General features: G+C 51.3%; 6 protein-coding genes across 6 annotated transcripts; 3 read left to right on the top strand and 3 right to left on the bottom strand.

The window, feature by feature from the left end:
• Positions 1 to 49: 49 nt before the first annotated feature.
• On the top strand, positions 50 to 2047 carry HO173_008656 (uncharacterized protein; the record flags this gene model as incomplete). The annotated part of the gene is made up of 4 exons (XM_037310552.1): positions 50 to 123; positions 186 to 304; positions 352 to 1467; positions 1665 to 2047. 4 exons carry the CDS (start codon positions 50 to 52, stop codon positions 2045 to 2047), a joined length of 1692 nt encoding a protein of 563 aa, XP_037162534.1.
• Positions 2048 to 2382: 335 nt separating this feature from the next.
• On the bottom strand, positions 2383 to 3302 carry HO173_008655 (uncharacterized protein; the record flags this gene model as incomplete). The annotated part of the gene is made up of 4 exons (XM_037310551.1): positions 2383 to 2474; positions 2535 to 2624; positions 2732 to 2828; positions 3297 to 3302. 4 exons carry the CDS (start codon positions 3300 to 3302, stop codon positions 2383 to 2385), a joined length of 285 nt encoding a protein of 94 aa, XP_037162533.1.
• Positions 3303 to 3491: 189 nt separating this feature from the next.
• Positions 3492 to 4240, bottom strand: HO173_008654 (uncharacterized protein; the record flags this gene model as incomplete). The annotated part of the gene is made up of 3 exons (XM_037310550.1): positions 3492 to 3665; positions 3738 to 3887; positions 3965 to 4240. The coding sequence occupies 3 exons, from the start codon at positions 4238 to 4240 to the stop codon at positions 3492 to 3494; spliced, it is 600 nt and encodes a 199-aa protein (XP_037162532.1).
• Positions 4241 to 4283: 43 nt separating this feature from the next.
• Positions 4284 to 7769, top strand: HO173_008653 (uncharacterized protein; the record flags this gene model as incomplete). The annotated part of the gene is made up of 3 exons (XM_037310549.1): positions 4284 to 4310; positions 5931 to 7431; positions 7591 to 7769. The coding sequence occupies 3 exons, from the start codon at positions 4284 to 4286 to the stop codon at positions 7767 to 7769; spliced, it is 1707 nt and encodes a 568-aa protein (XP_037162531.1).
• A 1378-nt stretch (positions 7770 to 9147) lies between these two features.
• On the bottom strand, positions 9148 to 10945 carry HO173_008652 (uncharacterized protein; the record flags this gene model as incomplete). Its single annotated transcript, XM_037310548.1, has 6 exons — positions 9148 to 9611; positions 9757 to 9899; positions 10008 to 10396; positions 10458 to 10565; positions 10627 to 10651; positions 10785 to 10945. The coding sequence occupies 6 exons, from the start codon at positions 10943 to 10945 to the stop codon at positions 9148 to 9150; spliced, it is 1290 nt and encodes a 429-aa protein (XP_037162530.1).
• A 2827-nt stretch (positions 10946 to 13772) lies between these two features.
• Positions 13773 to 15343, top strand: HO173_008651 (uncharacterized protein; the record flags this gene model as incomplete). Its single annotated transcript, XM_037310547.1, has 2 exons — positions 13773 to 14376; positions 14436 to 15343. The coding sequence occupies 2 exons, from the start codon at positions 13773 to 13775 to the stop codon at positions 15341 to 15343; spliced, it is 1512 nt and encodes a 503-aa protein (XP_037162529.1).
• Positions 15344 to 16697: the final 1354 nt, after the last annotated feature.

Genomic DNA, 16697 nt, shown 5'->3' with positions numbered 1-16697 from the left:
AGGCGATAGGTAACTCTCTCTCCTCCAGGCACTTGAGTATGGGAACGCTATGGAGTCGCTCTCTGATACAATCTGGGATGTGGTTCTTTCTGGTACTGGACTACCACAATCTCTTTTAGCATTGTAAGCATCCAGACGTTGGGGTGCAGAAAGAACGATTTGTCTGACTGACCCAGGTCGTGAAGGGCTTTATCCCGGTCCGGCAAGCAAGTGCTCCACATTGACAAAAATGACTACTACGGAGGTGCGGAGGCTGCTCTGAGCTTACAAGAGGTAGAATCATGGATTGATACAGCTGACGAGGGTAGGACCCTTGCATGTCTGTCTAGGCTGTTGCTCAAGCTCAAGCAGGTTCGCCCTTCAGGTATGCTGCGATTAGAAATTTGGCGGGAGAGAGAAAGCCGGAGCCAGGGGGCAATAGCTCTGCGAAGCTGGGCTTTTCCCGAGCATACAGTCTCTCGCTATCGCCACAGTTGATCTATACTCGCTCAAACCTCCTTCCTGCCCTCGTGTCCTCGAAGGTCTATCGCCAACTTGAATTTCTCGCTGTTGGGAGCTGGTGGATATACGAGCATGAAAATGTTCGCGAAGACGCACAGAAAAAAGATGCTGAAGAATTAGAAGCCATATCTTCCACAGTGCGCCTGAAAAGGATACCAGGCGGGCGCGAGGATGTCTTTGCGGACAAGAGCATTGATCTGCGGTCCACCCGTTCGCTTATGAAGTTCCTCAAGCTCGCTGCAGATACGGAAGCACACACCTCTATACTGGAATTATGGGGCTCAAAACCATTTCCAGATTTCCTAGAATCCCATCTCGGCATCCCACGGCAACTGCAAGCTCCTCTACTCGCCTTGACGATGTCTCCACAACCTCCTGCCAAAACCCTTACATCCTACGCCCTTCCACGCATCCACCGCCACCTCACCTCGGTGGGCATGTTTGGTCCAGGGTTCGGCTCGGTGATACCCAAATGGGGTGGGCTTGCAGAGATCGCGCAGGTGGCTTGCAGGGCCGGTGCAGTCGGCGGTGGGGTCTATGTACTCAAGAAGGGCTTCGAGACGCACGAAAACCCAGATCAGCAGGCCCTAGGGAGAGAGGGCACCCGGCTGGATGATATCACGCAAGTATCCACCGTCCGTCTTGAAGGAGGCGAGGAGATCAAGACTCACTGGATCGTCGGCTCCGATTGGGACCTGCCGTCAAAACTCGAAGCAGTCAGGGGCGAAGAAGCATTTCCGGACTACGTCTCTCGGAGCATCACCATCGTATCTTCGCCGCTCTCGCAGCTTTTCCCCCCTCCCGCCGAGGGCGCGCCTCCGCCTGCTGGCGCTGTCGTCGTCTTTCCTACCGGAAGTCTTGAGCTTGAACATGACAGTGAGAAGCCTCAAATACTCAGGGACGATCCTCCACCAGTCTATTTGGTGATTCATTCAAGCGACACAGGGGAGTGTCCAGCCGGCCAATGTAGGTCTGGTTCTATATTTCTAGTTAAGAAGCTCCCTTGCATGATGACCAATACTTATGAATACTTATCTACATTGTCTGCAAATCCATTGAAGATACCATACCTCTGACAGTCTGATCCACCAATTTCTCTCCCTGTTTCTTCTTGTGACACATTCAGCAAAGCACCCGGCTAATTTAAAGCTCCATGCGTTTAGGTGTCATCTACGCCCACACCACCCACCCTGTTTCTCACACCGTTGCCCACTCCCTCCTGCAGAGCGCCGTTGACAAGTTCGTTGCCAGTATCGACGCATTCCCCCAGCCTCAAGTCCTGTGGCACCTCCACTACGACCAAAAGCACACCCCTCCCGCAACACTTGATGACTACGACACCAACGTCAAGTGTGCCAAGATTTCTAACCCGCATGTTCTGAAGCTTCCAAATGTGGACCCGGGACTGGTACTGGAGGATGATGTGTTGAAGCATGTAAGGGCTGCGTGGCGGAGGATTGTAGGTGAGGATGAAGGGTTTATGGTCTTTGGGGAGAGGGAGGGGATGGGGGAGGAAGGAGTTGAGGATGGCGATGGGGAGATGTAAGGGAATTTTGCCAATGACGTGCACAACTATTAGAGGGGGAAGGAAGATGGTGATGGAGAAGTGTAAGAGTACTTCTACCTTCCCCATTACTGTGCACAATTTCCAAACACTCTACCCGTCCCAGGACCTCAATCGCAGAATCAGACGGCCCCAGTCAAAACAGAATCTCACATAGTAATTTCAATGGTATCGAACACGGCTCCGTAGCGGCGCCAGACCATCATAACCGATGATCCGATGACACGAAACCATCACACAACCTCGCCATGCATGAAGGGAAAAAACGACAACCCCATCACGTCATGATCCATAACTCATAGCACATGCCGCCTTCCCTACTGCATCCCTCGATCCCCCTCCCCTCTAAGCTGTTCCCCCTCCTCCTCCTCCTCTTGCTCCTGTTCCTCGTCGTCGATGGTAGTAACACCTACAACAAACACAGCTTAGCCCGCCCTCCTCTCATCAGACGGAACGAAAGGCTCCTTACTACCACCATCACCATCACCATCACCAACACGCTCCACTCCCCCCCCTGCACCCGCCCCCGCTTCCTCAGCGCCCGTCCTGGCGTCTGCGTCTGCGGTCGTAAAGTCAGCACCACCGCGCCTTGTTTTATCTAGTACCATGAAAGGAAAAGGGAGGAATGGAGAAAGGGAGGAGGGGAGGGGAGGGCTGGCTACATACCCTCCTCATCACCATCCACGAAGATGAAGGGGACCTCTTGGGGCCGTTTATCCTGAGCCACCAGAGCGGCTTGTCTCATCCGCTCGAAGTCTTCGTCCTGTGTGGGTATCAGCTGGTTAGGGAAAGATGGGAGGAGGAAGGGGGAGGACCGTGGGTGCCGGGGCTGAACGGGAGGAGGCGATGGATGCTTGGTCCGCTGGTGCTGGAGCTGGAGCGGGTGGTGTTGCTGCAGGGCGGCGTCGGAAAACGCGACGCAAGAAGCGACGGAGTCTTGTAAATGCCATTATGGTTGGTTGGTGAGGGTGAGGATGTAGGTGTGGGTTGGAAAGGAATTGCAATGTTGGATGGTTGGGAAAGAGAGGGTTGAGAAGGTGTACTGGGGTTTTTTGATCGTGATGTTGAAAGGAAATGATTGTGTGTCCTATATTCATAGAGGTCAAGCCGCGCTGCGGCTTGACTGCATGATTATGCTGGTGAAAGGAAATGAGTATGTGTCCTATCTTAATCGAGGTCAAGCCGCAGCGCGGCTTGACTGCTGCATAGAATCAAACACATTGGCACTTACTTTCATTGATGTCAAGCTGTCACTAGGGCTTGACCTTTGTACCTTGGAGAACAAACGGGTACCACTGTGCACCAGAGGCTATTCGGCACCTTCTGATATGATTGAGTTCACTCAGTGCAACGGTCGTTTGGCCAAGGTAAGACAGATGAGGGGGTTGGGCAACGCGATTTTGATACATGCAGTATATTTATAGATTCAATACTTTCCACTTGTATTGACTAGACCATTCTCCTCGTTCTCGGCTTTTGGTTTCCTACTCCAATCTGGTGCCTCGTCTTTTCCGCTCTCCTCTTCCTCATCGCCCTCTTCTTTGGTATGGTGAACGGATTGGGGGTTATGTTCGGCGGGAGAATAGATTGTGTAGAGAATCTGGGGGTGGTGCTGTCAGTTTGTGTAATTTTTTTGTCGAAAAAAGATGTGCATAGGAAGGAAGATTGATACCAGTGGAGTAGGGCCAGTATTGACGAATTGGTGCTGGGTGCCAGCCGGTACCACCATGAGGTCTCCAGCTTTGACATCCTGGTCCTTGCCAGCTATTGTGGCTTTGCCAATACCAGAGGTGAAGGTCAAGGCTTGGTCGACGGTGTGAACCTAGTAGAGATAGCATTCAGTGTCTGTACTGCAACACTGGGGCAATTGAAGCGAGCAATGAAGAGGCAAGAACCCACCTCGTCTCCAATCTCCCCGTCCACAGGCACAGTCATGAGCACGACCTGCGAGTACAACCCTGTCCACAGCACTCTCCGGAACTCGCCCGACTTGGACGGCAGAGCCGAGGTCATTTCAGGGAAGTAGGCCATCTCGTGTTTAGGGGGTCCTGAAGGCATCTTGGAGTCTTTGGCGGAGTGGATGGCTGACTGTGAGAAGGCTTTGCTTGCTGGGACTGAGGCGAGTTGTTTGAAAGACAGTCTAAAGATGGCTCGAGGAATAGCAGTCTTTAGCATTGTTAATAAGAGAGAAGTGGTTCTAGTAAGTAAAGCTTTGAGGATGATGCAACTCGTGGATGGAAATGACGTCCATGATCGTTATTCCTTCTAGCGCCCTAGGGTTTGACTTTCCATCTTCACCTCACGTCCTTCTTTCCTCTTCTCTGTTCTCTCTTTTCTCTTTTCTCTTCCACAAACTATGCCCTGCCTTCATTCTGATGTTTGAAGTCTGTCCGGAGTTCTGATTCAAAGTCGATGCTGTTGGAAGGGACTGAGAAGAAGTCCGAGTACGAGCAAAGGAGTGAAGTGCTAGCTGCTCATTTATAGCGCTGCGCTTGGCGACGTCCCCATAATTCCTTGCGGTGCCATTCTGGACTTGTCATTTTGACGTTGTTTACCCTTCTCGCAGTCTGCTGTTGAACCCGGTTTCACCTTTTGCGTTGCAAGAACAGTGATACAAATTGCAGACTTGACATTCCTAACTTGCAGCTGCCTCACTGCCCTGCCAAGACCGACAAGGCCCCACGGCCCTTGCAATGGCTTGTTTCAGGGAGTTCTTCGCCTCGTTCGTTCTTTCGCGCCGCAATTGTTATCTGAATCAAGCAGCCTCAATTGGCTTCAAGACCATACTATTCAACATAGTGCGTTTTTCCTTTCCGGGGAAACCGAAAAGCGTTGCATTGTGGCCTGCATATTGGGGCTGAAAGATTCCGAGACCGTCACTGGCCAATCAGACCCAGGGAGCAACCGCACTTTTCTCCCATTGGTCACCTGTAGTATACAATCCTTTGAGGCAAGTCACAGCTAGCACCGCTAGTACTTCTCATCTCCTTACCTTCTTATATATGGAGTCACATCCAGCATGGCATTCTCTCGACATTTTCGAGTCCTGTCCTTTTCACGTGCGGTTCGTGATCTAGGAGTTTGGCTTCCGTGATATGGAAATCGTTGCGTATTTTATGCTTTACGTAGCTACAGTGAATGCAGCATTCTTTACTAATCAGAGTTCTCTGAGTGGAGACTCACGGCATTCGTTCAATGCCTCCAAACCAAATCAGGTTTCCTTAAACGGCAACGTTCAGCATATGTTGAATAGCTCCAAATCGAGTCAAGTTTCCCCAAAAAGGAGTAACGAAAATGCATCTAGTCTTTATGACCCAAAGGACTTTGAATATTGTACTAAATGTGAAATTCAAGTACCCACTTCATCCACAGGCGAATTGACGCTTTGCAGACTCAGCAGCAGAGCTTGCCAATGCCACCATTCCAATGCCATTCGAAGAGTACTGGTGTATTCACATTTACCACACGCCATCAGAACAAACCGCTGTCGCGGATGACCTTCAAGAATCCTTTGCAAGAAATTTAGGCCAGCTCTACGGTCTCGATCCTCCCACTAAAAGTTTTTGTCTGTCTGTTGAGAAAGAAAATTATACTAGCTTTTATGCTACTGGCCTGACTGAAAGACAATGGTGGCCCGTGTACACTACGCCATGCTGCGATGTTACTTCCTGCGCAGCGCAGGTTGCAAATGCGCTGATGCTCTATTGGCCAACCCCTGCCCCAGTCCCAGGGGTATCTACTGTTGTCGGGCCCGATGGGTTTATCTAGTGAGTGTGGTAGGACCCCCTCCTTTGGGACGAGCTGACAACCATCCTTAGCACCTCTCCTTCCGTCTACGTCGTCTATACTAACATTTCCGCCACAGTTGACTGTACAAGTAAGTACTATTGGTAATACTTATGGCACCACAACTCTTTCGTATGCGACTTCCGACCTTCATTCCATGGAATACTATTTCGCCCTCAGTGGCACCACCGGCGTCTCCGCTATCGGCCAGAAGTGGAATACTATCAACTATGCAACCTTGATATCGAACTGCACTGGCCTCCCTTTCCATAACCCCAGCTGGTCTGATGGCAACGAAGTGTGGCAGAACTGGATGTACACCCTCAAACATTGCTACCCGCTCCTCCAAGATTCGCCGGCGCTAGGACTGGTGGATCCGGCTTGGGCGAGGTCTGATCAACAGATTGCGATGTATGACCCTCCCCGGGCTCTGGTTCCGGGGAAGGCTTTAGGTCCTGCGCCACCAGCCCCAATGCCAAATTCGGGCGCTCCAGCGGCTGCTGCTGTTGCTGCTCCAGCATCCCAAGCTGCGAAGCCTACCCCTACGCCGACGCCCGCGCCAAGTATACCTGCGCCGGTCAGCTCACCAGAAGGTGATCCACCAAGTGGCAGTTCGAACGACCCAGCGCCTGCGAAGGATTCAGCCGCCAACGATCCACAAGCCAACATTGATCCTGCCGCTGCGACTCCTGCGCCTGCCAAGGACTCAGCTAGCGGTGATCTGAATACGGACAGTGACCCTGCAAATGTGAAGCCAAAGCCTGCGAACGACCCAGCGTCTGCGAAGGATTCATTCAACAGCGATTCATCCATTGTGCCTCAAAACCCCAAGAGTGACCCTGCAGACGAAAGTGAATCTCAAAACATGGACTCGCAACCTGCTGAGCCTGCTCCGGCACTAGCACCCTCCGTAACCACTATCGCTGGCCATAGCATCCAAGTACCTGCATCTCAATCTATTGTAGGTGTGGTCCTCGTCGATGGTCAGTCCATCACAGCCGGACACGATACAACAACTGTTTCGAGTACACAAATCGCTCTTCACACCAATGGTGACCTCGCTCTGGGTACTTCTGCGGTTCACAACGTTCTTCCCTTTGATTCTCCAGCCCCGGCACAAGCGCTCTTTGTCACCACGGTTGCAGGCCACAGCATTCAAATCGCCCCGTCTCGGCCCAGCGTAGTCATGGTCGATGGTCAACCCGTCAGCGCTGGCGCATCTCCGACGACCGTATCCAGCACACACATCGCCCTCCACACCAACGGCGACCTCATCCTCGGCACATCAACCATCCACAACATCCTCCCCCACGCACCTCCAGTCCCACTGTCCTACTCCACAGTCGGCAGCCAAACCATCACCCTCTCCTCATCCCGGTATCTCGCCGCCGGCACCACCCACGCACCCGGAGACCCTGGCTTCGCAGCCGACAGCACCATTGTCTCTCTTGGTTCCTCAGCCCTGCACATAGGCTCCGGTACCATCCCCATCTCCCCACCCAATCCTGCACTGCCAGCAATCATCACCACTGCTGCCGGCCATCTTCTCACTCTCCTCCCGAGCGGCATAGTCGTCGCAGGTACCACCCTAACAGCCAACGCGCCCACCATCACAGTCTCCTCCTCCCTGCTATCATTCGGACCCAATGGTTTCGTAGCCGGCACATCAACAATCCCCCTCCTCCTCCCCTCCTCCCCATCGTCCTCAGTCTGCACAACCCTAGGCTAAACCTTCACAGCCCTCCCATCCGGCGCCATCGCGGTCGCAGGCGTGACGCCCACATCTAACGCGCCCGCCATCACTGTCTCCGGCACACTCATGTCGCTGGGTGCCAATGGGTTTGTGAACGGGACGACCACCATATCGTTACCGAGCGTTGAGACTGCTTCGCCAAGAGGAGGACTGGGGGGGGGTTAGCTACTCAGAAACCAACAGCGCATCAAACACAACGCAAACAAGGCCCGATAGTAATCCCCAAGTTTCCTTCGGAGGCGCGGACCGGATTGCGTTGAGAAAGAGTCTTTTAAGTGGTGCGGCGATGCTCAGTCGGCTGTACTGCGTCGTGTGATAATCCGGTGCTGCTACCTGGGATGGATGGATTCCTGAATGAGGACGGGGCTGAGGACCGAGAGAGATTGCTCATGGAGCGGGAAGGTAACAACGATACGGCAATTTCGAGGATCTTGCATGGGGCGCCTGCGAGCTAGATGGTCCAGCGTTCGAGATGATAAAGGGTGGTTTGGCAAAGAGTCGATGGAGATGTTGGGGGGATAGGTCGCGGAGAAGGGAAGGGGAGGGAAGGGAAGGGAAGGGAAGGGAAGGAAAGGGAAGGGAAGGAAGGAAAGGAAAGGAAAGGAAAGGAAAGGAAAGAGTGTAACAAAGAGTGTAAATAGAATCGAGCAGAGTACCCCGTATCTACATCTAGGGGTACGGGGGAAAAGTCGCAGTCAGCAAGGATAGCACGTCTGGATCCATGATCGAGATCCGTCAATGTAATCCCTAATCCCTCCGCTCCTCCTCCTCCTCCTCCTCCTCCTCCTCCTCATCGAGAGTCGAGTGCTACATACATAATATAGGTAACATAATAATAATTATGCAAGGACTACAGAAAACAAAAAAAAGCAAGGACGTTCGTTACCCCTGATTGCATAATCCTTGAGAAACCAAAAAGAAAATCGGCACCCTCAAAATCGAAAATCTAAAATTTCAACTTTTCTATATATCTTCAACAACTATAATTTATTATAATCTAGAAAGGTTACTAAAATTTAATGAATATAGTAGTATAGATCAGATTATAAAGGTTTTAAAAGATTTAAATATTTCGTTATATTATAGTGGTTGAGATTTTGATTTTTAATTTTAGGGTGTGCCAGAATTAGGCAGACTTTTTTTTTTCTCAAGGATTATGCAATCAGGGGTATACATCCCCGAGCCGTGAGGCATCCTCTATCGATCTTCGCCTCCATAATATATACATGCGTCGCGCAGGATGAAATAGGCATTCCCAATCCCCACCTTTCCAAAAAGGAGGTCAATCCCCATCACCATCACCACGCCATGCTTGCTTGAACCAAACCCCCCAACCCCACCCCACACCCATTATCCCACGAGTGCCGTACATCACCCGACACCCCCCCCCCTCCCCCCTCTCCAAACCAAAATCCCCCCCAAAAAAAAAAAACCTCCCACCCAAACGCCCCCGCATCCACGACCGCCAACGCCAACGCCAACGCAGCAAGCCAACCCGATCGAACCGAACCGAACCAGAACCAGAAACCCCATCCACTCATCCTCACCCCCCCCTCCAATGCGGTCCCTCCCTCCCCCGCGGCCACTGGCGCAGCTGGAACCCCGGCTCCTGGACCCCGCCTCCCTCCTCCAAGGCCGCCGCATCGCCCTTGCCGGGCCCGTACATGAGCCAACTGACGCCTTTGCGATCGCCGTAGCTACCGTTGGCGACGGGCGCGCCACCGTTGCCATCGCCGGACCCCGCCCCACCGCCACCACCGCCGTCGTCGGTGCGGCCACTGGACGCCAGGCCCCATCGGTCGCGGTAGGACGACTCGAGCTGGTCGCGGTAGGTGGGGCCGTCGAGGCGGGTGAAGTGGCCGTGGACGGGCGAGGGGACGGTGGCGCTTGCGGGATGGGAGGAGGAGGTGGTGGTGGTCATGGGGGTCTTTTTGGCGCTGGGGGTCTGGTTGGATCGGGGGTGGGGGGGGAGGCCGGGGGAGAAGAGGCGGTGGCTGAAGAGGGAGCCTGGATGGGAGGTTAGCGGCTGATGTTGGGAGGGTGGAGATTCGGGGGCGGATGGATGGATGGAGGGATGGATTGATGAGGGTTGTTGTTGTGGATGGGTGTATAACACGGGATGAAGATGGGGCCGGGGGGGGGAAGAACTTACGCATGATTGGAATGCAGGCGGAGATGATGCCGACGCTCGGCTCGACGGAGGACCATGTGAAGGCGATTCCGAGACTGTAGGTGGGGTCTAAGCGTCCCGCGGCAACCAATTTGACAATGCGGACGATGGAGATGGCGCAGACGCTTTTGGAGGGGGGGGGAACGTTGTCAGCGAGGCTGATACAATCAGGAAGGTCATCGATCGATGTCGGAGTGTGTTGCTGGAGGCTTCTCGAAAAGTGAACGACTTACAAAAACCCAAGCAGAAAAACCCCGGTCAACGAAATCTTCTGCGCACGGTTCGTTCTTAGTGACCAAACCATAGGCATGGGCAGGCACAGGACCATGATATCGGTGACAAGGTTACTGACACCCGTGCCGATGGAGAAGGTGAAAGTGTCCATGCATCTTGCCGTGTTGGCATTCTTTACGTGAAAGGTCCAGAAAGCGTGGACTGGGACGCATTGAAAGATATCAGCGAACAAGACAGCCATCCACCAGGCGACGACGACGACGGCGGCGGTGTAGACGGCGATTCGAAAACGACGCGAGGGAGAGAAGAGACGGTAGTAAAGCAGGAGGAGGGACATTTTGGTCGTTGCGTTTGTGGTAAAGTATAGGGCGAGACTTGCCAGGCCGTTCTAGCAATCATCCGTATGAGCGTGATTGTCGACCGTTCCGGCAGCATGAGATGATACTCACTTTTTGAAAATGGAGGAGTTGATCCTTTGACAAGGTGAAGAAGTGTTTCCCGAGTCCCCATAGCGCCGCAGCAATGATTGTGTCTACATTGAGGCCGTAGAGAAACACCTGGTCACGCAATTAGAAGATTGATCCAAAGATGCCGATGGGTGAGAGAGGTTTTATTCACCAGTGCGAGCACAATCGAATAGTCACTGGGTTACAATTTCGCCGTCAGTATTGCCTAAGTGAGAGGAAATAGCAAGGCTCGGAAGATGAGTCGAGCATGGAGACTCCAACACTCCAATTCCGGTGTAAAGAGAAAACATGGAGTCCAGAAATACGTACTCGTAGGAGATGGAAGCCTCCGACTTCCTTCTTGCTACAAAACGAAAAATGACAGCTATGGTAGCAAGGACGGTGACAGTAATGACGGCACCGTAAATAGCTCCGGTTTCTGCATGGCCACGGTCCGCTGGCGGAATGAGTCCTTCAAAATGATCGGCCATGACAACGCATAGAAGACAATTGAGGATGAGGGTCGGAAGAAGAATGCAAGGGAAAGGGGGAAGCGAAAGCAATGGTGTTCTTGAAAAAGATAAAAGATGGGGAGCAAGTGAAAGAGGAATATGGCACATGGCGGGTTTAGCTTTAAAGATACAAGTAAGGTTTGTAAAGCACATGGCTGCACGGACTCGTTTGCACTTTGCAGTGGAAGTTCCTGAGCTACGCCGCAGCGCCACCCGTCATCGTGGATTCATGGTGGCTTTTAGCCTTGGAACCAAGCGAATATGCAAGGGATAGAGAAATATGCAAGGTTCCCGAACAGGTTCAAGATTATTAGTCTGTGTCCATTGTCAAACACTTTAGCCCAAGAGAAGCTGCGACTTCCAGGCGGGGAAGATTCATGCAGCGACAGGCATATTCATGCCGATATCACGAAAGGTGGGTTCCGGAGGTAGTGTCAGACCTGCATTGCGTCGATGCGAATGAACGAGTCCTTCGCATCGAGAAAGACGTCGAAGCAATTGAATGCTGGCCCTAGGCAAGCCATTCCATTGACGAATGACGAGGCCCTGAAAATGCCCTAATGCAACCTAATTGGCCTTAGAAAATACTTTGTCTCTAAGCGAGAAGGCATCAATAGACTAGACCATCTATTAATCTAACCAGGCTTTAATCTTAGCGCCTTCCAAGCACGGGATTCCGGGGAAAAGTGGGAGACCCTGACGCCCTGCCAAAAGTAAGCTTTTCGCGACTCCTCATTTCCGTGCCGGTATCCACCCATCAGCCTCTCGCCCACGTATTGTCATCACTTTTTGGGTTTCAAGAACTGGGAAAGCCAAGCGGGGTCCATCAGCAGGACTGGTTTGACTACATTGTCATCAGGATGAGACTGTGGATTCTCAAGTCTCAAAGTATCAGTATGAGTACGGGGAGTACTATGCTCGCACTTGCAAAGTGTTATCGGGCACATGGAGTAGTCCACTAGCTGTCGTCCTATCGCCGTTCCCTTTGAACTGAATGAGATGAGCTATTCCAGCCCAATCGCCAGCTGTTTTCCCAGCTCACGAGTCACGATGCTGCCGTGGGTTCGGAGCAGGAGCAGGAACAGTCGTTCGGAACTCATAAGCTTCATAATTTACGTTTTGAGGTTGCCGTCGTAATGTGGGGCCGGCTTGTCAGGCGTCGCTAGCCCTGATGTGGCAGTAGTCGTAGTAAAGGGTCGTCCACCACGAACGTTATCTGCCTCAATGACTCTGTCTGTCATTGTATATAAGGACCTGGCTTGCCTGCTTTCGTATGGCCTTCCAGCATCTCCATTTTGGTGACACGTGAGACTCCCCTTTCACGAGTGATCTTGTGCTCATCTTTTCATTTGCTTGTGCACTTGTCAGCCTTCCCTTGTCTGTCGATACAGATCATGGCTTTTAAGGGGAAACACGGCTTGAGTAGGGAAATTATGTGTCTTTCGTATCACGAGCCGAGCAGCTATCAAAGCGCTAAATCCTCAATCCGTTGTTGAACAATTTCACATCCATATTTCCCCCTCTTAGTTTATGAATGATTGTGTAATTAGTATGCCTGAAAGAATCTAGGCTGTTCTAGACGGTGATGGACGAATGACAGGCTATTAATGGAGAAACATGATACTTGCGCATAGAAATTTGCTGGGGAAGGCCGTAATATCCATTCGCTTAGTGTCTAGGCTTTTCCGTCACCCGGTTGCTTCGTAGCAGTACCTTACTGGTGGTACATGTAGGGCTGAGTGCGGATTTAGAGTCTTGGCATCCCCACCTGGTCGCCCTATCAAGTCCATCAGATTTTCCAGAATCTCTTTTGGCCCATAGCACAGTCCTCGGAACGACTGAATACTGAGACGGGGCTTATGTTTACGTGGGGAGAACACCCATTACGAGCTTGATCTCTGAGCGGATTCAGTTGTATTTGTCCATTGACATGCTCCTCCAGCTCTCGCTGAATATTCAGGCAAGTCCACAGTCTGAGAATATGCAAACACATTGCACACAGGCGCGAGCTCGTTGGCCATTTACGACAAGAGGGTATCTTTCTTAAGTGGTCCTGAAGTACTGTTGTGCATAACAGATATCAACTGCCAGTACAGGCCGACGAAATAGTCTAGGTATTACCTCTTCTTGTAGTATCCCTCTACCATGTGACCCCGATGAATATGTAAGCTATACATCTCCAAGCCGTCAGTTGCTCAGAAAGCGACTGATTCAGAAGATCACTCGATGCGCAGTAAAGACAAGCATATCAGCTCCCCACTGATTACGCAGCTGTCGACTCTGAGTATATCTCGCTCCGTGACCTCGCTTGCGACTCAATCAATCGTTTCTCAGGATATCATGTCCCGACCAATGACAAGAGCACACCCTTCCTGAAAAGATATCACCAATTGATCCTGAGAAATCAGTGGATGTTATCGCCGATAATTAGGATGGCTCTGTGCTGCAGTCCGACGATGCGAAATGGCGCCGCGGTCAGTGTGTACAAGAGCCATATCTGCCTATTTGGGACGGCAGCACTGATGTTGGTGATATGGATCAATTGCATCAGTGGTAGATGCCGTTACAGTATAACTCTAGGTGGTGAGGTGACCAGATGGCGACGCGAAGACACTGCTAGGATTTGTCACACGCTGTAGCGCTAGAAGTGCTAGTTGTCAGTGCTAAATGTGCTAGATAACAATACAGAATCGCCGTCTCAGCGGCAGATTTCAGCAGCACGAGAGTAGGTATTTTGAAAGAAGAGGCTCTTTTGCTGGTTACTGCCATCCGCCGTAGGAGCTTAAGATGCGATAGTCGTACTGTCATGGCATTGATCATCAGTATCTTTAACAACGAAAAAGGCACTGCTGGTCAAGTGCCAAGCGATGTTCAACAACCTGGCGATGGAAGTCCACTCTTCAGCTTCCAAGATGCGGAATCTGCATATGCAGGCAGATACATTGAAGCCCAGTACAGTTACAGCCCGTACGGCCGAGGCCTTCTTTTCACTGCCGGCTGCAACTATGCGGTGCCAAATACGCCGCTGGATAACGACTGTACGAAAGCCTGTCGGAACAACAGCCAGATTTTCTCTGACCCGTACACGGTGCAAAATTGCATGCTGATGGCCTCGCTCGCCCCCATCAGTAGTGGCTCTATTGGTCATCTTGATGAAAACTCTGCCGACCAGTTGGAGGCTTTCCACATCGATGTCAATGATACAGACTTCCAAGATCTGGCCGAAAATATATACGGCAGCATCTCCAGTTGTCTGAATCAGTTTTGCGACTCAAATGCTGGGTGTGGTTATAACGCCTGTCCATGGACATATGTTCGAGGAGTCGTAGAGTCTACCCATGCCTCTTGCTTCAGCTCTATCTGCTCTACCAGCGTACCCGCCCCACTAAACAGACGTCGGTGGTATTGGGGTAAGTCATCCTCCGTTATCGAATCCTCATAATCGAAACGCTTGTTGAAGTTGGACTAGGTCTACATCTCATACTGTCTGCAAAGCGGTATCGTGCTCGGATCTTTCGTGCTGCTGAAACTACGTCACACTCACTTCTATCAAACATGCCTCCTACTGCTCCCGCCGCTGTGTCTAATATGGCCCTCTGCTTGGTCCAAAACCAAGTCTCGGGCTCAGGATGTGCAGACACGTTTGCAAGATTACTCGAATTTCAGAAGGCTCGATGCTTCTTCATGCTCGCGATTGACATTGCAGCCCAGGTCCCGGTCAACCAGGGTACCTTGAATCAGGGCACGACCTCCTTTCAAGGCCTGTACAGCAACTACAGCCTCATCGGACTCATTTCTGTTAGCGGCCTACTTCCCGTCACATTCACCTTATTGAGCCTGCACACGGGTGGGATGCATTCATGGTATCTGCCGATCCGCTCCACCGACACTGCCACCTTGTCAGTCGCTACTTTCTACTACACTGGCAATTTCAGCCCCTCGCCGGCTGATTGTCACCAGCTCCAGACCGCCACAAACCATCTCTACTCGCACTACGGAGACAGAGACCCTTCTGTATTTTGTTTGCGAACGTATCAAGATATCACCTCTTTAAGTATAGCACAGAGAGGCATCGGAGGCATACCGCGCTTTACACTTTTTGTTGTCGCAATTCTAATATTCGATCGCTGTGGGGTGCAGGAGGCTCAAATCATTCAACGTTTTATGAAAGGGAATCTAAAGCAGCTAGAGAGTGCCCTCCGACCGGCCAAGCACAATCAACGCTGCTTTAGTTTTGCACGCGCTCTTGCTTCAATTGGCGTGACCGACGCACGAAGCTTTACGAACGCGGTATCCGAAACGATGTACTGCATCTGGTTCTTGTTCTTTTTTGGCCTCTTCCTGGAAAAGCTATCCTCCCCAACGATAGTAGCATAATAAATCTGGAACGTTTGGCCAGATAGTTGCAATCACCGTCTGGGCCGCTTCGATCTTCGAAATTGTGAAGCTTTTGACTCGTGAGTTTGGTTTCTATCCGTCAAATCTACATGCAAACATCGTCAAGAGTTCTATCCCTTAATGTAATTCTTCATGGGCAAATACTGACGCTGTGATAATTAGAGGGTTTCAAAAAGGGATTGCAGTACCGTCTCTCGCCTCCTTACCGCATCGTAAGTACCGACAAGGACGCCTAGGATGAGGACCCGGATGTCAGGGCAACTTTGAACTGGCATCGTCCTATTGAGCATGAGGAACCTTTCAAGATCTTCTGATGAATTGTTCATGGTTATGATAGTGTTGGACTTGGCTGGATTCGCAGGTTGAAGGTCCAAACTGGCCACATTCTCTAATCTCCGCACAATAGGGATAGCTTTTTCAACGTTCCCAGCACCTATTTCTAAGCTTTTAGAATTTGGTAATCTCGATTTGGTAGGCGTGTACAAGATCTTTGAATTAGATATCTCGTGAAGACCGGATTGCCAAAGCGCTTCTCGATCATTTTTTTCGAAAGACTGATACAGGATTCCAGAGTTGATGTTGAAGTAATATTATCTCCCATGGTAGGAAGAAATGCTGCCGTGCAGATTACCTAAATATGTCTTGAGAGTCTCCTCCTTCTTTTCTTCAGCCGCTGGAATATCATCATGCGCACGCACCAAAGCTTCAAACTACGTCTCTGCCGTTCATTGACTAGCAATGACCATTTGCGCCTGAATTGTCAGCAGCTGAAAGAGCATGTACCTTACTCCACAATAAAGTTACTAAAGTAAGCCAAGAAACGATGTCTAGCAAGACGTCAAAAGGCAACAGACAGTGCCGTCGCAATGAAGAATACTGAAAAATAGCATGCTCGGTTCGTTCAGATGAGACTCCATTGTCCTGAAAGAAGCACACACATTGCAGATGACTTCAAGCAGACAAGCCTTCATAAACAGCTCCAGCCTTCTCGCATATCCAAGCAAATACCCAACCCTAACAATCAATCCTCCTCTCAACAAACCTCTCATCACCACCAACACCACCCGATCCAATGCTCCCATCATAATCTCAAACACAAATCTCCCCACCCTTCGCCCCAACCCCAACGGTACGTAGAACTTCCTACAACAACACCGCCGTCGCCATCATCAACATCAAAACCAACCCAACGGCAAAACCAAACCTCATTGCGCAAACATCCCATCCCATTCCAATCCTTCGGAGCAGCAACCACCCGCAGCATCTACTCCGTCAACCCCTTCCCAAACCCGCCGCTCCACTCCTCCCTCAACCCATCATTCCCAACCAGCCC

The sequence above is a fragment of the Letharia columbiana genome (genome assembly GCF_014066305.1).
Source record: "Letharia columbiana isolate WasteWater2 chromosome Unknown Sc0000033_s0, whole genome shotgun sequence".
Classification (NCBI taxonomy): domain Eukaryota; kingdom Fungi; phylum Ascomycota; class Lecanoromycetes; order Lecanorales; family Parmeliaceae; genus Letharia; species Letharia columbiana.
Note: the sequence above shows the minus strand (reverse complement) of the source record. Positions and strands in the feature narration are given on the sequence as shown.